This window comes from Chrysochloris asiatica, unplaced genomic scaffold (genome assembly GCF_000296735.1).
Source record: "Chrysochloris asiatica unplaced genomic scaffold, ChrAsi1.0 scaffold00060, whole genome shotgun sequence".
Classification (NCBI taxonomy): domain Eukaryota; kingdom Metazoa; phylum Chordata; class Mammalia; order Afrosoricida; family Chrysochloridae; genus Chrysochloris; species Chrysochloris asiatica.
Window position 1 is genome coordinate 7,871,003 of NW_006408578.1, and position 16,787 is coordinate 7,887,789.

At 40.2% G+C, this 16,787-nt stretch overlaps 1 protein-coding gene across 1 annotated transcript in view; it reads right to left on the reverse strand.

Annotated features, from left to right (window-relative positions):
• The window catches only part of SYCP2L (synaptonemal complex protein 2-like), a 126,338-nt gene that overhangs the window by 95,741 nt on the left and 13,810 nt on the right, over positions 1 to 16,787 (reverse strand). Inside the window, exons 10-13 of the mRNA XM_006864123.1 lie at positions 14,691 to 14,743; positions 12,463 to 12,508; positions 10,990 to 11,082; positions 10,823 to 10,883 (exon numbers count right to left, since the gene is read on the reverse strand). Of these exons, the coding sequence (XP_006864185.1) occupies positions 10,823 to 10,883; positions 10,990 to 11,082; positions 12,463 to 12,508; positions 14,691 to 14,743 (253 nt within the window). The remainder of the gene's footprint in view (positions 1 to 10,822; positions 10,884 to 10,989; positions 11,083 to 12,462; positions 12,509 to 14,690; positions 14,744 to 16,787) is intronic.

Below are 16,787 nucleotides of genomic sequence, written 5' to 3' on the forward strand. Positions count from 1 at the left end.
TAAGACTGTAGACTTTGATCTTCTTCATCAACTATTCTTAACTCCCTTTCATTTTTAGCAGGAAAGCTTTTGTTATCTGCATTATCACAGGTTAATAAACCTTCTTCCAATCTTAATATTGTATTCTTCATATAGTCCAGTTTCTTGGCTTATTTATTCAGGATACAGTTTGAATAAGCATGATGAAAGGATACAACCCTGGTGCATGCATTTTCTGGTTTTAATCCAGCCAGTATCCCTTTGTTATCTTAGAGTGGGTGCTTCTTGTTGTTCACACAGGTTCCTCACGAGTGTGTTTTGGAATTCTCATTCTTCCTATTGATATCTAGTTTGTTATGATCCACAGTCAAATGTCATTACATAGTCAATGACACACAAATCTGTGGTATTCTCTGCTTTCACCTGAGATCCATCTGACATCAAGCAATGCTATATCCCTAGTCCTAAATCCTCTTCTCAATCTGATTTGACTTTCTGGGAAAGCTCCGTATGGAGAAAATGCTGCAATCCTTCTTTAGATCTCTTCAGCAAAATTTTACTACCATAAGATATTATTCTATGATTTCAACACTGCGGAGTCATCTTTTCTTTCTTTTTTTTTTTTAGAATGTTCACAAATATGGACCTCTTACAGTAGGTTGGCCAAGTAGCTGTCTTCCAAATTTCTTGGCTTAAAGAATGCTTCCAGCAATGGATCCGTTTGTTGGAGAATTGGTATTCCAACAATTCCTGGAACCTTCTTTTTTAATAATGCCATCAGTGTAGCTTGGACTTCTTCCTTCAATACAAATGGTCAAGAACTCTTGACCATACACTACCTCTTGAAATGGCTGAATGCTAACCAATACTTTTTAGTACAAAAGTTCTTTATGTCATCTGCTTTTGATGCTTTCTGAATTATACATTATTTTGCCTTTAATATTGTTAAGTCAAGGCATGAAGTATTTCTGTAGTTCTTTCAGTTTGGGAAATACTGAACGTGTTCTTCCTTTTTGGTTTTCTAACTCCAGGTCTATATACATATTTGACTGTCTTCTCGAGCTCACTCTTGGAAATTTTTGATCACCTCTTTTACTTTACTTCTTCCATTTCATTTTTCTCTCTTAGGTTCAAGAGCAAGTTTCGGAGAGTCTCTTCTGACATCCATTTTGGTCTTTTCCTTTGTTCCTGTTATTTTAATGACTTTTTTTTTCTTTATTCATGTATGATTTTTTTTTCTTTGACATTTTATAAGAAATTTGTATTATTTGATTTCTTTCCTTTAATAATGCAAGTAACATCTTAATTTTGGAAAGAATCCAGAAATGTAGTATATACAGCTAAAATTTCAGTTCTCTCTGGGCCTTCTTCCTAGTCCTACTCATATTCCCCCTCAAATTAAGGCATTTGTCTATCCGTTTTCTTTTTATTTTGAAAGCTTTTATAGTGTATTGAGTGAATGAAGGCATACAGGACAGATCATCACTTTTACTTTCAAGAGATCGTTGTAATGACTACACTACAACTTCATGTAGCCTTGTGGTAGTTATGTGCAGGAGTCACTTCCGACTGTGACCCTGTAACAAGGTTCCTGAGGCTGTAAATGTTTACAGGAGCAGAGAGCCTCATTTTTCTTCCATGGAACAACTGGTAGTTTTGAATTGATGAACCTGAGGTTAACAGCCCAATTCGCAACCACTAGTATTAACCCCCCATAACTTTTATTTTTTATTTTGGTGTACACAAACCAAATTTTAACTATGCATTTGTTTAAAAGTCCAAAGGGCACGTTTTGCAATCCCACCTCCTGTCTGCAGTCTCGTTGCTTTTCTCAGTCCATGGGCCTGAAGTCCACTACTGCTCTGTCTCCATCCCTGATGCTTATGAGGTCATCCCATGAGTGTCTGGTCTTTGATCATTAGTGTTCAGTGCATGAAATTTGTTCTTCAAACAATCTCTAAAATTAGGTGGGATATATCCAAGATGCATTCTTTGTGCGGCGCTGTAATATCCACAGTGGACTGTGAACCACAAGCTCTGTGGTTCAAACCCACCAACTGCTCTTGGAAACCATATACAGGGTTGCTGGGAGTAGGATCAGACTCAAGGCACTTAACTAACATACTCAAGATAGTATTTTGGGTCTCATGGACTTGTCTTCATTTTCTTCAGCTTCAGCCTAAACTTACATATGAACAATCGATTATATGGAACACAGTTGGCCCCAGGCCTTGTTTTGGCTACTGATATTGAAACTTCTCCATCATCTCATCCCAAAGATGTAGTCAATTTGATTCCTGTATATAGTCACTGTTCATGTTCCTGGTAAAAGGTATTTCCAAAGAATAAGTCATTGATGTTAAGTGCTGTCGAATCCGACTCACAGCGACTGTGTAAAGCATTTTCAAGGAGTGGCTGGTGAGCTTGAACCCCAGTTTTGCAGTTCAAGTCAACTTTGCTGTCTAGTGCATTAACCCACAGAGCCACAACAGGAAATAAAACAGAACCACTGAATTAAAAAAAAAAAAAAAAAAAAAAAAGACTTGTTTGCGGTGAATGATGATACAGTATTCCCTCAACTACCACATCTGTACCTCTCAAGCTATGTGGTATTAGCCAAGTCACTTAAACACTTAACTTACCCTATAGGATGTCGGGTTGCAAGGCAAGTCCGGAACACCCTGTAACAAAAGTAATTCTGAAGTAGCAACAAATCATACGTGCAGGCAGGATCCAAAGACCAAGGTCAGAAGAAACACTCTAAGGATGGCTCTGCCATGCTTAGTTGCCAACCCTCAGTCAACTCTGACTCAGGCAGGGCTCCACAGTGTTTTCAAGGCCTATTTGTCAGAAGTAGAGCACCAAGCTTTTCTTTGTAGGCACCACTGGGTGGACATGAACATTTAAACCTTCTGCTACCCAGGAATTTCTTTCTTATAAATGTTGTTGCTAAGTACTGTGGAGTTCATTCTGACTTATAACGACCCTGTATAGGGTTTCCAAGGCTGCAAATCTTTCGGGAGCAGAAGGCCTCATCTTTTTCCCGTGGAAAGATGGGTAGTTTCAAACTGCTGACCTTGAGGTTAGCAGCCCAATTCGAAACCACTACGCCACCAGAGCTCCTTATAAATGTTGTCGGTTGCCATCAAATAATTTCCAGCTCATAGCCACCCCATGTGTGCAGAGTAGAAATGTTCTCCACAGGGTTTTCAGGACTGTGTTCTTTCCGAAAAAACAACACTCCAAAAGCCTGTTTTCCAAGACCGCTGGGCTCAAACTCTCAACTTTTGGCTAGTAGCTAAGAACTTAAGGCAACTGGTACCATCCCACCAACGAGATGGACTGGCCACATGGTAGCATCAATGAACTCAAGCATGGCAACAGTAGTAAGGTTGCCCCAGGATCGGGCAGTGTTTCATTCTGCTGTGCATAAAGTCACTATGGGTCAGTACCGAATCGATGGCACCTAACAAGAACAACCATCCAATAAATATCATAGAATAAATGTCAACCATAGAGTAAATATCAATGACATTTTATGAATTTTATATTAATACTAACAGACAATTACTAAACAAATTAATGATTACATTTGATTTATATTTCTCACGAGAAATTTATAAACCTCTTTTCGTATACAGATAGAAGGCACCTCCAACTCAATGCAGACTAACTACCTTTGCAATTCTGTAATTATTAGAATGCTGGCTGACCCCCTCTTCCATCTCTCTCAGTTCGCTCAAGCTCCCAGTCTCCTCAGATGCCAACTGAGATACTTCCAAACTCCAGGTTTCAATTCCTCCCATTTTCTTCCATTCTTCCAGGGCTTTAATGTGAAAACTTTGCTTCCTCCCTTGTTTTCTTTCTTAATGTACTCCCAGACCCAAATTCCCTCTCAAATTCCTGCTTTCTCTACTAACGCCCAGCAGGAGAAAGTCTAAACCCCTGCACTCTAGAACAAACTTAGTACCAGAACTCAGACACTATGAAAGGCTTTGAAATGAACCAAAAACATCCTGGATACCCTGGTCAAGCATATCCTTCTGGGTTATCTGACCCATTCACCAACTTTAAGATTGCTTATACTGGTGTCATTTGTAGGAGTCCCTGGATGGTCCAAACATGCTTAGCTCCTAAATGAAATGCTCGAGGTCTGAGTCTACCCACAACACCTAGAAACAAAGGCCAGGTGACCCAATACTGAATAATCAACCAGTGACTAGTGCTTGGAATACAGTTCTCTCTGACACATATGGCGTAACCACGAGTCTGATAGTCCACTCTTGGCAACTGGTTCAGTAAATTGTAGAAAGCTGATCATAATGCAAACAATCCTTGTCCATAGAACTATAAATGAATTGTAAGTATAATGTGTCTTTTTAGATTCATTTCAGTATTGACTGTGTAGGTGTACTTCTTTGAATTCACCTCAGAAAAAATTCTAAGACATTAATGGTTTTCTCATTAATGAATGAATTAGAAAAGCACACTCAGTGCAATTTGATTTTACATTTGTAAAAGGATCATGATTTCACCTTTTAAAAAACTATGTTAACAAGATTCAACATCGTGAAAACACCACTACTATCCAAAGCAATGTACACATACGATGCAATCCTAACCCAGGTTCCAACAACATTATCCTTCAAAGAGATGGAAATAGCAATTACTAACTTTATATGGAAAGGAAAACGACCCAGGATAAACAAAGCACTGCTTAAAAAGAAGAACAAGGCTGGGGGTCTCTCACTCCCCGATTTCAAAATTTATTACATGGCTATAGTGGTCAGAACAGCCTGGTACTGGTACAATGAAAGATACATTGATCAAAGGAACAGAATCGAGAATCCAGAAATTAACCCAACCACATATAGCTAATTTATTTTCAATAAAGTACCTAGACACATTGCATGGGGATGAGACAGTATCTTTAACAAATGGTGGTGGCAGAACTGGAAAGCGATATATGTAAAAAGAGAGAAACAAGACCTTTGCTTCATGCCCTATACAAAACAAACTCAGCATGGATTAAAGATCTAAATGTGAATCACAAAATTATGAAAGAAATCAATGAAAAAATAGAGACAAATGTGAGAGTGCTAATTCAGGGCATATACAGACTACCAAACATTTTGAAAAGAACACAAACAAAAGTAGACAAAATAGATGAGTGGGACATACTAAAAATTAAAAACTTATGTACATCAAAAGACTTCACCAGAAGAGTAAAAAGGGAACCCACAGAATGGGAAAAAATCTTTCGCAATGACACATCAGACAAGGGACTCATTTCTAAAATATATAGGAAACTACAACACCTCTACAAGAAAAAGACAAATAACCCAATTAAAAAATAGGCACAGGATATGAACAGACACTTCACCAAGGAAGAGATTCGGGCAGAAACATATGATGAAATGTTCACAATCACTAGTCATCAGAGAGATGCAAATCAAAACTAACAATAATAGCAAAGATCAAAATAGCAGAGGACAACAAATGCTGGTTAGGATGCAGAAAGACTGGGACCCTCCTACATTGTTGGTGCGAATGCAAAATGGTCCAACCACTCTGGAAAGTAACATGACGCTTCTTCAGAAGGTTGGAAATAGAAATTCCATATGACACAGAAATTCCTCTACTTGGTAATTACCCACAAGAAATATGAGCCATAACACGAGCAGAGAGATATATGCACACCAATGTTCATAGCATCACTATTTACAATAGCAGAAAAATTTAGACAACCCAAATGCCCATCAACTGAAGAATGGATAAACAAACTGTGGTACATACACACAATGGAATACTATACTACCTTAAAGAACAACAAGGAAGCTGAAAGCCATCACATAACATGGATGATCCTTGAGGACATTATGCTGAGGGAAATTAGTCACAAAAGGAGAAATACTGCATAAGACTATTATTACAAAAGAGTAAGAACCCACCCAAAGAGGGGGATCTAAATATATAAGTGCTAATCATCGGTATTTATGGGATGAGGGGTGGGAAGGGAGGGGAAGAAAGAGCACAGGGTACGGAATAGACACAGGAGAGTGGGCGGGGCAGGGGGTGAGGCTGAGAATACACAAGAAGAGAGAGGGGGAAAAGAAGAACAAGGCAGACAGGAGAAAGGTTGGGCAGGTTCGCATGGGCTAGGTGGGACAGAGCTAAATGATGAGGTATGCACAACCCTGGAATAACAGGGACTGAGGCATGGCTTGAAAGGGGGAAAAGAGGGTAATTATGTTAGGATGCTTGGCTGTCTTTTGAATCTTGGTCTCCCTTGCCTACTATTGTGAAATAGACATTTGGGGGGTGGGAGGGCCAGAAACATCACAACAGAAAACATGTGGGCCCATATCCAGGCTATAACTAACTGGAATACCTTGGGGCAGCGGGGAGGGGCTCTGGAAACTGCCCAGACCTAAAATGGGGACACTATGAGGGCATGCACAGATGGAGTGGCTGGGGACATAGGACTAAGGGAGGGAGAGGAGCTGTTTGCTGACAGCCGTGGGGGGTGGGGGATTGTGGGGTGTATCCTTTGGTTGATGATGCACCGAGGGGATTTTAATCAATGCAATGCAATGAAATATGATTAGGATGAATGTGAAGCTGAAGTGGGACAGAAGCAATTAATGATGTATGCACAACCTTCGAACAACAGGGCTCTGGGATACAGAGATTGGGACATGGTTTGAATGGGGAAAGGGAGGGAAATAATGTTAAGATGCTTGGTTGTCTGTTGAATCTTATTTCCCCTGGCATACAGCTATAAAACCAACACTGGAGGGTATGAGAAAGGAATAGCCAGAAATACCACCATAGAAAGCTTGTAAGTCTGTCTTCTGCCTATAACTGATTGGAATACCTAAAAGGGGGATACAAAGTGCCCAGTGAAGGAGGCTTCCTGCAGAGCCTCGGCATTACACAAGACCATAGGTGGAATCCTGAACAGCATCCAGAATCTTCTCAAGGGAAATTTCTACTTAAAAGGACAAGCAAGCCAGAAGAACAGAAGGTACTTCCTGAAAGAAAGACTGACAGGAAAAATACAAAACAATATAGGCAGGCCAATGGATCTCTACAAGAACAAGCAAGTAGCTTGCCCAGGAGATATCAAGATAAGTGGTCATGTCCCCCCCTCAGGGCAAACCCTCTTCTAAGACTAAGGCTCAGTGGGACTGCATGCTCTGATTGGTGAGCACATTCGTCACTGACAAGAGGAAGTGAGGGGAAAACAACAATGAAGCTGCTAGCTAAGCCCTACAAGCCTCAATAGAGTCCTGTAAACCCAGATGGAGACCTGGTTGTCCAGCAGTGTGGTAAGTCCAAGGGACTCATGGACCCAGAGTCAGCGACATAGCCACAGAGGTCTAGAGTGGAGAGTGAAGCATCCAGCGATAACGAGAGTGCACATGCATAAGTACACCCACAATTGCAGATAATACCCATTTGACCTGGCTTTAATGGCTGAGCAGAGCTCAAACAGAAGAAGAGGAAAAAAGGAATAATCTGATACAATTTGATGAACTTGACATACAACTATGGAAGCAGTAGCTCAAAAGGGTGAACAAATCTTCACAGTGAGGATCATTCCTACCTCCTCAGCACAAGGAGAGGACAGGGATTGGCAACTTGGACATTGGCTACCCAGAATGGGGGGGCTACAGAGGCAAGAAGTGACTGACTTATAAGCTCGCAAGAGGGAACCTAGATCCAGAGGGCGTTGAGAAAAGTAGAATCTCCACTGAGTAGTATCCATTCTGCCTAGTCAGGGCTGATGAAATGAGATGAGGATAGGTCTCTTGTGATACAATAGAGAGTAATTGTTATCAGGACTGATTGTAAGGGCTGGAAATGTAAAGGTAGATGTTTGGGAGCAAAGGGAGGAGAATGATTAACCTTGCAGTCTAGGAGTAGAGGTCCCTGGGACCATCAAGGGAGAAAAGTGGAGAGAAGCAGTGACGCCAAAGATGGAGGCAGAGAGGATGACGTGGGGAGATGGAGCGGCTGGGGACTTTGGACCCAGAGAGGGAGAGGGGCTGTGTGCTGACGACTGGGGGACAGGCTTGCAGGATATGCCCTTTGGTTGATGGATGATGCATGGAAGGGATTGTAAACGTGGCAAGGAAACGATATACAACGGGATCAATGTGAAGCTGATGTACTCCCATGTAAACTATCACATAATTCAAAATAAAGCATTAAAAAACAAAAAACTATGTTAACAGAACACTGAAGCTAATGCACATATATAAGTTATCTCAGGACTACTTATCATTAATTAAGTCCATGGGAGAAACATGAATGAAACTTCAAGGCTAGAAATGACTTGTCTCTCGGGACGTTCATATGAGGATCATATTATAGGTCATATTCTATTTTCCATCCTGGTCTCCAGGAAGCCAAAAATCTCAGTCTTCAAAATAGGCATTTTACATTAGCCTTCATGATACACTTTATTCTTTTCCATAATTCCAATTTTTCATTGCTATTATTTTGTTGTGTTTTTAAGCTGCCTGCAATTCTATATGGATAGACATAAAGTGTAATATCAATACTGCCCTTGTTGTTAAGTGCCATGAGTCGGTTCTGATTCATAATGACCCTGTATAGGGTTTCCAAGTAGCAGCTGGTGATTTTGAACCACCGACCTTTCAGTTCAAACGAACTATGCAGCCCACTGCTTATTCCACACCAGGTACCAATATAGTTACATCATATATAGTTTTAGCTCTTTAGTAAACCTCATTATCTTAAAAATGGCATATAAAAATGGTATATACAGCTTTAAAATATCTCCTTCTAAGTTCCAATTGAGGATATAAAGTCAAGTATGATCTGGTAATGTAGTGGTTACAAATCGGGCTGCAAACCTCAAGGTCAGCAGTTGGGAACTACCAACTGTTCTGCAGGAGAAAGTTGAGGCTTTCTGTTCCCGGAAAGATTTACAGCCTCAGAACCCTGTACTGGGTGGCTCTGAGTTGGAACCGACTCCACAGCACGTAACAACAACAACATGATTTTAGTTAAGATGCTGAACTGAACTAACTGCATATGAGAAGGCTTCAAAAAGTTCATGAAAAAATGGAATTGAAAGATGATGACATCTTCACACACTTTCTAAAGCCTGCTTGTAATTGTTCCACTCAGAAAAGGAGCACTCCTGATTACATGTGCCTCAACTCTGCTGTGATAGTTAACTGATGTGTAAACTTGGCTAGTCCATGATCCCCAGATGTCTGACCAAACCCTACTCTAGGCACAATCACACAGTAGTTGCTGCTTTTGTGTGGTTAGGTGGTTGTGTGGTTAGGTGTGTGCTGTTAGGTGGTTTCGAGTCATAGTGGCCCTGTTTAGGACTTCTTCTTGTTGTGATGTGCTGTGGAGTCGGTTGCAACCCTGCACAGGGTTTCTGAGGCTGTAAATCTTTACGGGAGCAGAAAGCCTCATCTTTTTCCATCAAAGGTGCTGGTAGATTTTAACTGCTGACCTTGCAGTTAGCAGTCCAATGAATAACCCACTATGCTATCAAGGTATGGCTATTAAATCAACTGGCCTTTGGTAGACGAGATTGTTTTTCTAACTGCAATCTAATGTAATGTAATCAGTTGAGATCATACTAGTAAATGGATCCTAATCCTAGTCACTACTCAGTTATAAAAAGACCAGACAGAACAGATACAGAAATCCATGCAAGGAGGTGATAGGACACATTTGATGATCACGTTCAAACAAAAGAACAAGAAACACTCAGGGCTACTGACAAGAAAGGAACCAACACAGCCATGACCCTGATGCGGACTTTTAATAAACTAAACTTCTTTTCTTTTAAACTCCCACTTGTGGTTAATTCGGTGACAACACCATTAAGGTGCCTCTCTACAAGCTGAGAAGGAAAATGAGTGCTGCAGGTTTAAAAGTGGGCTCAAGGGACTGATATGTAAGTGGAGATGCTACATACACACTTAAGTATACTAGTACTGTAATTCTCAGGGAGAGGGAGTCCCACCATTGTAACACTTTATACTGAGAACACCAGGATAAAGCCATTTCTATCTGATTGCTAGGAGTACTGGTATGGTGCTGTAGGATACGCTCTCAATTGCAAGGTCAGCAGTTCAAACTCATCAGCCGCTCCTCAGAAACTCTATATAGGGTCAGTATGAGTCGAACAGATTTGACAGCACTTAACAGCAATAAGAAACTCTTTAAGAGTCCTGGTATGATGCTAAAGGCTAAGCACTGGACTGCTAACCTAAAAGTTGGTAGTTCAAACCAAAAGTGACCCTACACAGAGTCACTATGATTCAGAACCAACATGACATGCAACATGATGACAGTTAACAACACCAACAACAGAGTTTCAAAGCCATGTCACCCCCAGGACAGTGCCTCTTCCACTATATCATATTGCTTCCCTTCCACATCAAATATCACCCAAAGGCTGCTATAAAATTAATTCAACATATACATGCAGCTCTGGTACCATAATAGGTTACAAGTTAGACAGCTAAAAGCAAGGTCAGCAGTTTGAAGCTATCATCTGCTCCATGGAAGATGAGGTTTTCTGCTCCCATGAAGGTTTACAGCCTTGAAAACTCAATGCAGGGTCACTATGCATGGGAACCAACTCAACGGCACACCACCACCTCCATATTGCAGATATGGATTCCTGGTGTGGTGCTGTAGGATAAGCACTGGACTGATAACAGCAAGGTCAGCAGTTCAAGCCCACCATTGGCTCCTGAGAAACCCTATCCAGGATCTCTCTGAGTCGGAACCTACTCAGAGGCACTTAACAACATATTGTTAACAGAAACAATCCTCTTACCTGTGATGCTGAAACTGTCTACTGCTTCCTTAAAAATTTTCACCGACTCCCACAAAGCACTCTTGGGGTTCAAAAGAAAAAAATTTTAAGTTAAAGCCATAAGCACATACACTTATATGTCAAAATGTCTCATTACACAGGTCTAGTTACAAATTACACATTATTACCTCAGCATTATCTATGCAAAATGCTATGCTCTGACTCCCTAGGTTGAAGTCAATCCAAAATTTCTCCAGTTTTTCATTTTCTGGTTTTCTCATCTGTAAGAGATGGTTTAATTTCAACATGAATGATAATTTCTAACATGAATGATAGACAGAAATCATGTTAAAAGGACAGATGACAATTATTTCTTAAAAAGAGAATACATGCCTTTTGTAAAACTAATACTATATACGATTGTTATTTTCTGCCTCATTCATTTCTGCAAAAGGGGAGAGAACCTCAAGGACATGCTGGAGACAGAGTACAGAAAACCTTAGCTTTGTCAAGGTTAAAATACCTTTACTTTACTCTTGACATTGAGGTGGTTTAGACTGTGGGGCTTGTACCTGGTATATACACAGAGGAGGACTTTGAAGGAAACAGTTCAGCCTTAGTTTATAAATTATCAGGTATAAAGAACTACAAAGAAAAGCATGTGGCCCAAATTCCTGGAAACAGAGCAGAATGCACCAAATGGAAGAAAAGGAAAAAAATTTGCCCTTTTCCATTCTATTTGGGCATGAACAATACTGCCCATTAACAAGCTAAAATGAGGCTAACCCAAACTAAGCCCATTAGCATTGAATCAGTTCCAACTCAGAGACCCTAGAGAACAAAGGAGACCCCACCCACAGGGTGTCCAAGGCTGGAAATCTTTACAGAGGCACCGCCACAGCTTTCTAAGGAGCAACTGGTGTGTTTGAACTGCTAACCTTTTGTTTAGCAATTAAGTGTTTCAAGTGTGTAACCAGTGCTCCTTAAAATGAAGCCGACTTCTTCTGTGACCTCCCATATATAGTATAAACCCTAAACTTCCTCTATCAATAGACAGAGTTAAAAATAAAACAAACCAGTAGTAGTCAAGTCACCTCCAACTCATGATCAGCCTCCCATGTGTGACAGTAAAAATGTGCTCCAAAGGGTTTCTCTGATGTTTGGAAACAGATTACCAGGTTTTCCTTCTCAGACACCCCTAGGTAGACCTGAACCCCTAACCTTTCAGTTATCAACCAAACATGGTAACTGTTTGTACCATCCACAAACTCCAAATAGTAGTACTTTGTTGTTGTGAAGTGTCGCCGTGTCGATTCCGATCCATAGCGACCCTGTATAGGGTTTTCCGAGGAGCAGCTGGTGAACTTAAACCACCCACCTGGTAGTTCAAACAACTTGGCAGTCTGTAGCATTAGGCCACAGTGGCACACCAGGCCTCCAAATAGTAGTAGGAGGGTCCCCTTAAACTTACAGTTGTGGTTTGAGGGAAATACGAGAAAGGGGTATCTTTCAGAGCAAAATATTAAGATGAGAAGTTCGCTTCCATTTTCAAAAAACGGCCATTCTCAACATCAAGAGTGGAAGTTACCCTGATTACATAAACATAACTCTGGGTTTCATTTCACACCGCCCAGGTATGTATGTGAAAGAAACATACCTACCTCATGGCCATCGGCAAAGGCAGTGATACACGGAAATGAACAGACCCTGCAACACAACACAATGTTAAAACCATAAAATACGACGGGCCCTAAGCCAACCAAAAGATGTTCTAAAACAAGCATTTTTAATGAGAGTAAACCATATAGCTATGGTATATACAATGCATGGCAAGGAGCCTCAACCTGCAAATAGTGGGCCAGGTTCTAAAAAATCACTTGAACTGAAATCAGCGCCAAAGCACAGTGATCCCATGTGTGTCAGAATGGAAGGGTGCTCACTCCTTAGGGGTTTCAATGGCTGAGTTTGCGAAACTAGATGGACTGTTTTCTGAGGCCTGTCTTCTGAGATACCTCTGGGTGGATTTGAACCTCCAACCTTTCAGTCACCAATCAAATGCATTAACCATCTACACTACTGGGAACTCCAAACAAGATCGACTGGTACTAGACCTCAACCCAGCTGCCTGGCAAGGTTCTCCACAAGAAGACTGAATTTAGTAAGTTTTTCATCAATAACTGTTCATAAAACAATCTGTCTTCAGTGATGACCTAAAGTCATTAGGAAAATGCTCATCATAAAATCTGTGGGTTCTATCAGAGAGAGAAGAGGAAAGGCTGGCTGGTCTGAACTTTAGGCAGACGGGTGAACTCCCGTACCCAAGGGCACTGACCGAATTTGCTGGGGGACTAGAGTTGAGAGTGAAGCAGCCAGCTGGTGTGTGTTGGAGGAAGTGTGTAATAACTCCCAAACTTGCAGACAACACCCATTTGACCTAGTTTGGATAGCTAGCTGACCAGAACTCGACCAGATGAAGAAGTTGGATACAGGAAGCAATCATAAATTGCTACAATTTGATAGACCTTAGCGTATAGATGTAGTTGTTCAAAATTCCAACCAAAAGGGAAGGATTCATCTTCATATCAAGAATCAAGTTGCCGCCTCAGTACACTGGATGGATAGGGGACATTGGCTATCAAAAATGAGGGGCCAAAACAACACAACGTTTTATAAGCTTTCATGAATGTGCTTAGTTTCAGAATGAGGTGGGCAAAGTAGAATCCCTACTGATTAGTTTTCCTCTTTTCCAGATAGGTCTGATAAAAGGGGACGTGGGATGATGGGGTAGGATTTTATGATTCAGTTGTGAATAATTGTTATTAGGACTAATTGCAATGTTCACAACTGTAAATGTAGAAGATGTGTAACTCAAAGGAGGGAGTAGTTAATCTTTCATTTTAAGAACAGAGGACCCTAGGACCAGCAAGAGGGAAGAGCATGAGTGGAGCAAGGGATCCTAGCCAGAAGAGCGGTGACATCAAACAGTGGCAGAAGGCAAGGCACAGAGAAACAGAGCAGCTGAGGGCTCTAGGCCCAAAGACTGAGAAAAGCTGTGTGCCTGCAAGCAGGAGGCCAGCTTGCAAAATGTGCCCTGTGGACATTTAAACAAGCATATACTTCCTATTTCGTATGTGTACATAAAAAAGAAAGTGGGGGAGAGACAGAGGTAAATACTATTAACTAATGGTATACGTAGATTTTAATCACTGCAATGAAACAAAATATGATTTACTGAATGTAAAACTGATGATCTGTCTGTACACTTTCACTTAATTCACAAAAACGGCTATTTTTTTAAAACAGAAATCTGTGGGTTCCCTGGAGGATGTGATTGTTTTTTAAATCCCAAATCATAATAAATATATTAAAAGATTAATATGAATTAGTTTTTAAATATACCAATAGCCAACAGGCAGGCAGAGCATAATTCTCTGAGCTCTATACTCAAGAGACAACTCAGTAAAAAGCACATCTACTGGCATTTACTCAGTTCTGACTCACAGGGACACCTTAAAGGTTTCCTGAAGCTGTAAATCTTTACAGGGGCAGAAGCCTCCACATTCTCCTACATAAGTAGTGGATTTGAACCACAAACCTTATAGTTAGATGTCCAGCATCTAGCCTACAGAGCTCCCAGAGTCCCTTAAACAATTCAGTGATGTTTTTAAAGTGCCCTCAAGTCAGTTCCAATTCACAGCGACATTGTTACAGGGTTTACGAGGCTTTAAATCTTCACCGGAGCAGAATGTCTTATCTTCTCCCCCACAATCAACTCAGTAATGCTAAGTATATTCTGTATCCTATATTCTTTCCTAAAGCCAATTAGTATTCTAGGTTTTTTATATAGTTTCAGAATATAACAAGGTAAAGTAACGCACAGCTATCTTACCTTCTCTGGTCACCAAGCCTGTTGTTTAGATGATTGAGAAATCTTCTACAGTCCTTCGAAGTAAATAATAGAAACTTATTATTTAAATTACACCAAGTCACCCAATTTAAATATTATGCTTAACTGTAGATGCTTCTAAAATTCTAGAGCTTAGTAATAATTCAGTTGTATCTGAGAACAAATACTACACTTTATATTATACAAACATGAGAATCCAGACCGATGTTTCTAGAAAGAACTCTTTTCCTCATCAGGAGATTTTCAGCTAAGGAAGGCTTAGATCTCTCAGTTATAACCACAATTACATTTCATTTTGTTGAAATAGCAACAACAACAAAAAAATACATCTTACTGATAACTTGTTAAGTGTCACTGAGTCATGTCTAACTCATAGTGACCCTATTGCATAAGATTTTCCAAGAAGCGGCTGATAGGTTTGAACCACTAACCTTGTACTTAGCAGTCCATTGTTTCTCCTATAGTGCCACACTGGTGACTTAGAAGACATTTGCTTATTCGGTTGGGTAAGCACCTGCTCCAATACCTGGTCAGCATAAGCAACCAACCACCAACCCATAAAACCATTAACTTTGGATTTATCTTGGTTCCTTACCCATTGCCCATTTTCCTAAAAATGAGAGGTCTCGACTCCACTCCCTCTAGAGCTCCTCTCCCTGTAGATATTCTAAGGATAAAGGGTATTTTTACACTCTCCCTAACCAATACCTGTTAAGAAAATGGGTTTAGCCCCAAATACAGACATGAATATAGGCTTATCTTTCATTAGGAAGGTTTAACTGCTATATTCAAACCCTGCTCATACTGTCTAAATGAAGCTCTAAATAAAGATCAATAGTTTACATATTTCATCTAAAAACAGTTCTGATGAGATACTGATGCTCTGGGGAAAGAATGAATTCAGAAAACTAATAATTACATTTGTCTTCTTTTCATCAACTGTTCCTACAAAGAAGACAATCAAACAAAGGGGAAAGGAAATCAACATCTGAGCATCCACACCATCCAAGGCATTTTAAATTTTCCTCACTGGAAAAACTTTGAAGGTGGTTTTTATACTGGTTTTACACAGATGAGGAAATTCAGTCTACCCAAATAGGGCTAAATCCACATTGGAATAGTCCCAAAGCTCATGGTCTTTCCTTCCATTCATATCATACTGAAATGTGACTAAATACATATACACCACTGCTACAGATTTGATTTGACTCCTAATGAACCACCCTTTTATGAGGTTTCCAAGTAAGTAAATCTTTACAGGAAAAGACAGCCATCTTTTCTCCCTGGTGATTTCAACTGCCAACCTTGCAATTATCAGTCTAGTTCTTATCCTATAGCACACCACCCACCACGGCTCCTCAGATAACCTATACATAAGTCAATATGCTTAAAGTCACACATATATTTAGCAGTTCAAATCTGATACACTTCTGATTATGTGTCAGTTTTGAACAGAAAACATTGAACATGAATATTGTTACCAAGAATTTTACCTTCTCCTAGAAGATTCTAACCTTTTTAAAAGGAGAGGGAAATTTTTTCAACTATTTTAGGATGAGGCATGATAAGCCGGAAAACCCATAATCTATTTTTGTGTTACATGTGTTTCAGTGAACCAGGGTGCACTGAAAACTACTGACAATTATTGTTCTTCCAGGCAGTAGATGCTGATGGTCTTACAACTATTAATGTTGTTCCTCTGCACCATGAGCACACCATGCCACCTTAAACATGACATTGTTCAAGCTGTTCTCCACAAGGTAGTCATGTTTCTTCTTCTCTTCTCCAAGTTGTCCTATCATTATTTTAGAGTCACTAAAAATTGCTATCCACTCCATGACATTTACTTTTAAACTTTCAAGTGACATTGAGTCAGTTCTAATTCAGAGCAACACTGGAAAGGGTTTCCAAGGAGCGGCTGGTGAGTTTGGGCTGTTGACATTGTAATTAGCAGTCCAGGGTTTAGCCTATAACACCAGACCAGGACAAGGGACTGATAAAGGCTCAAAGTGACTGGCTTACACGATTTCAAGAGTGAGTTTATAGTTTCAGAGTGTGTGGGGGAAAATAGAGTCACAT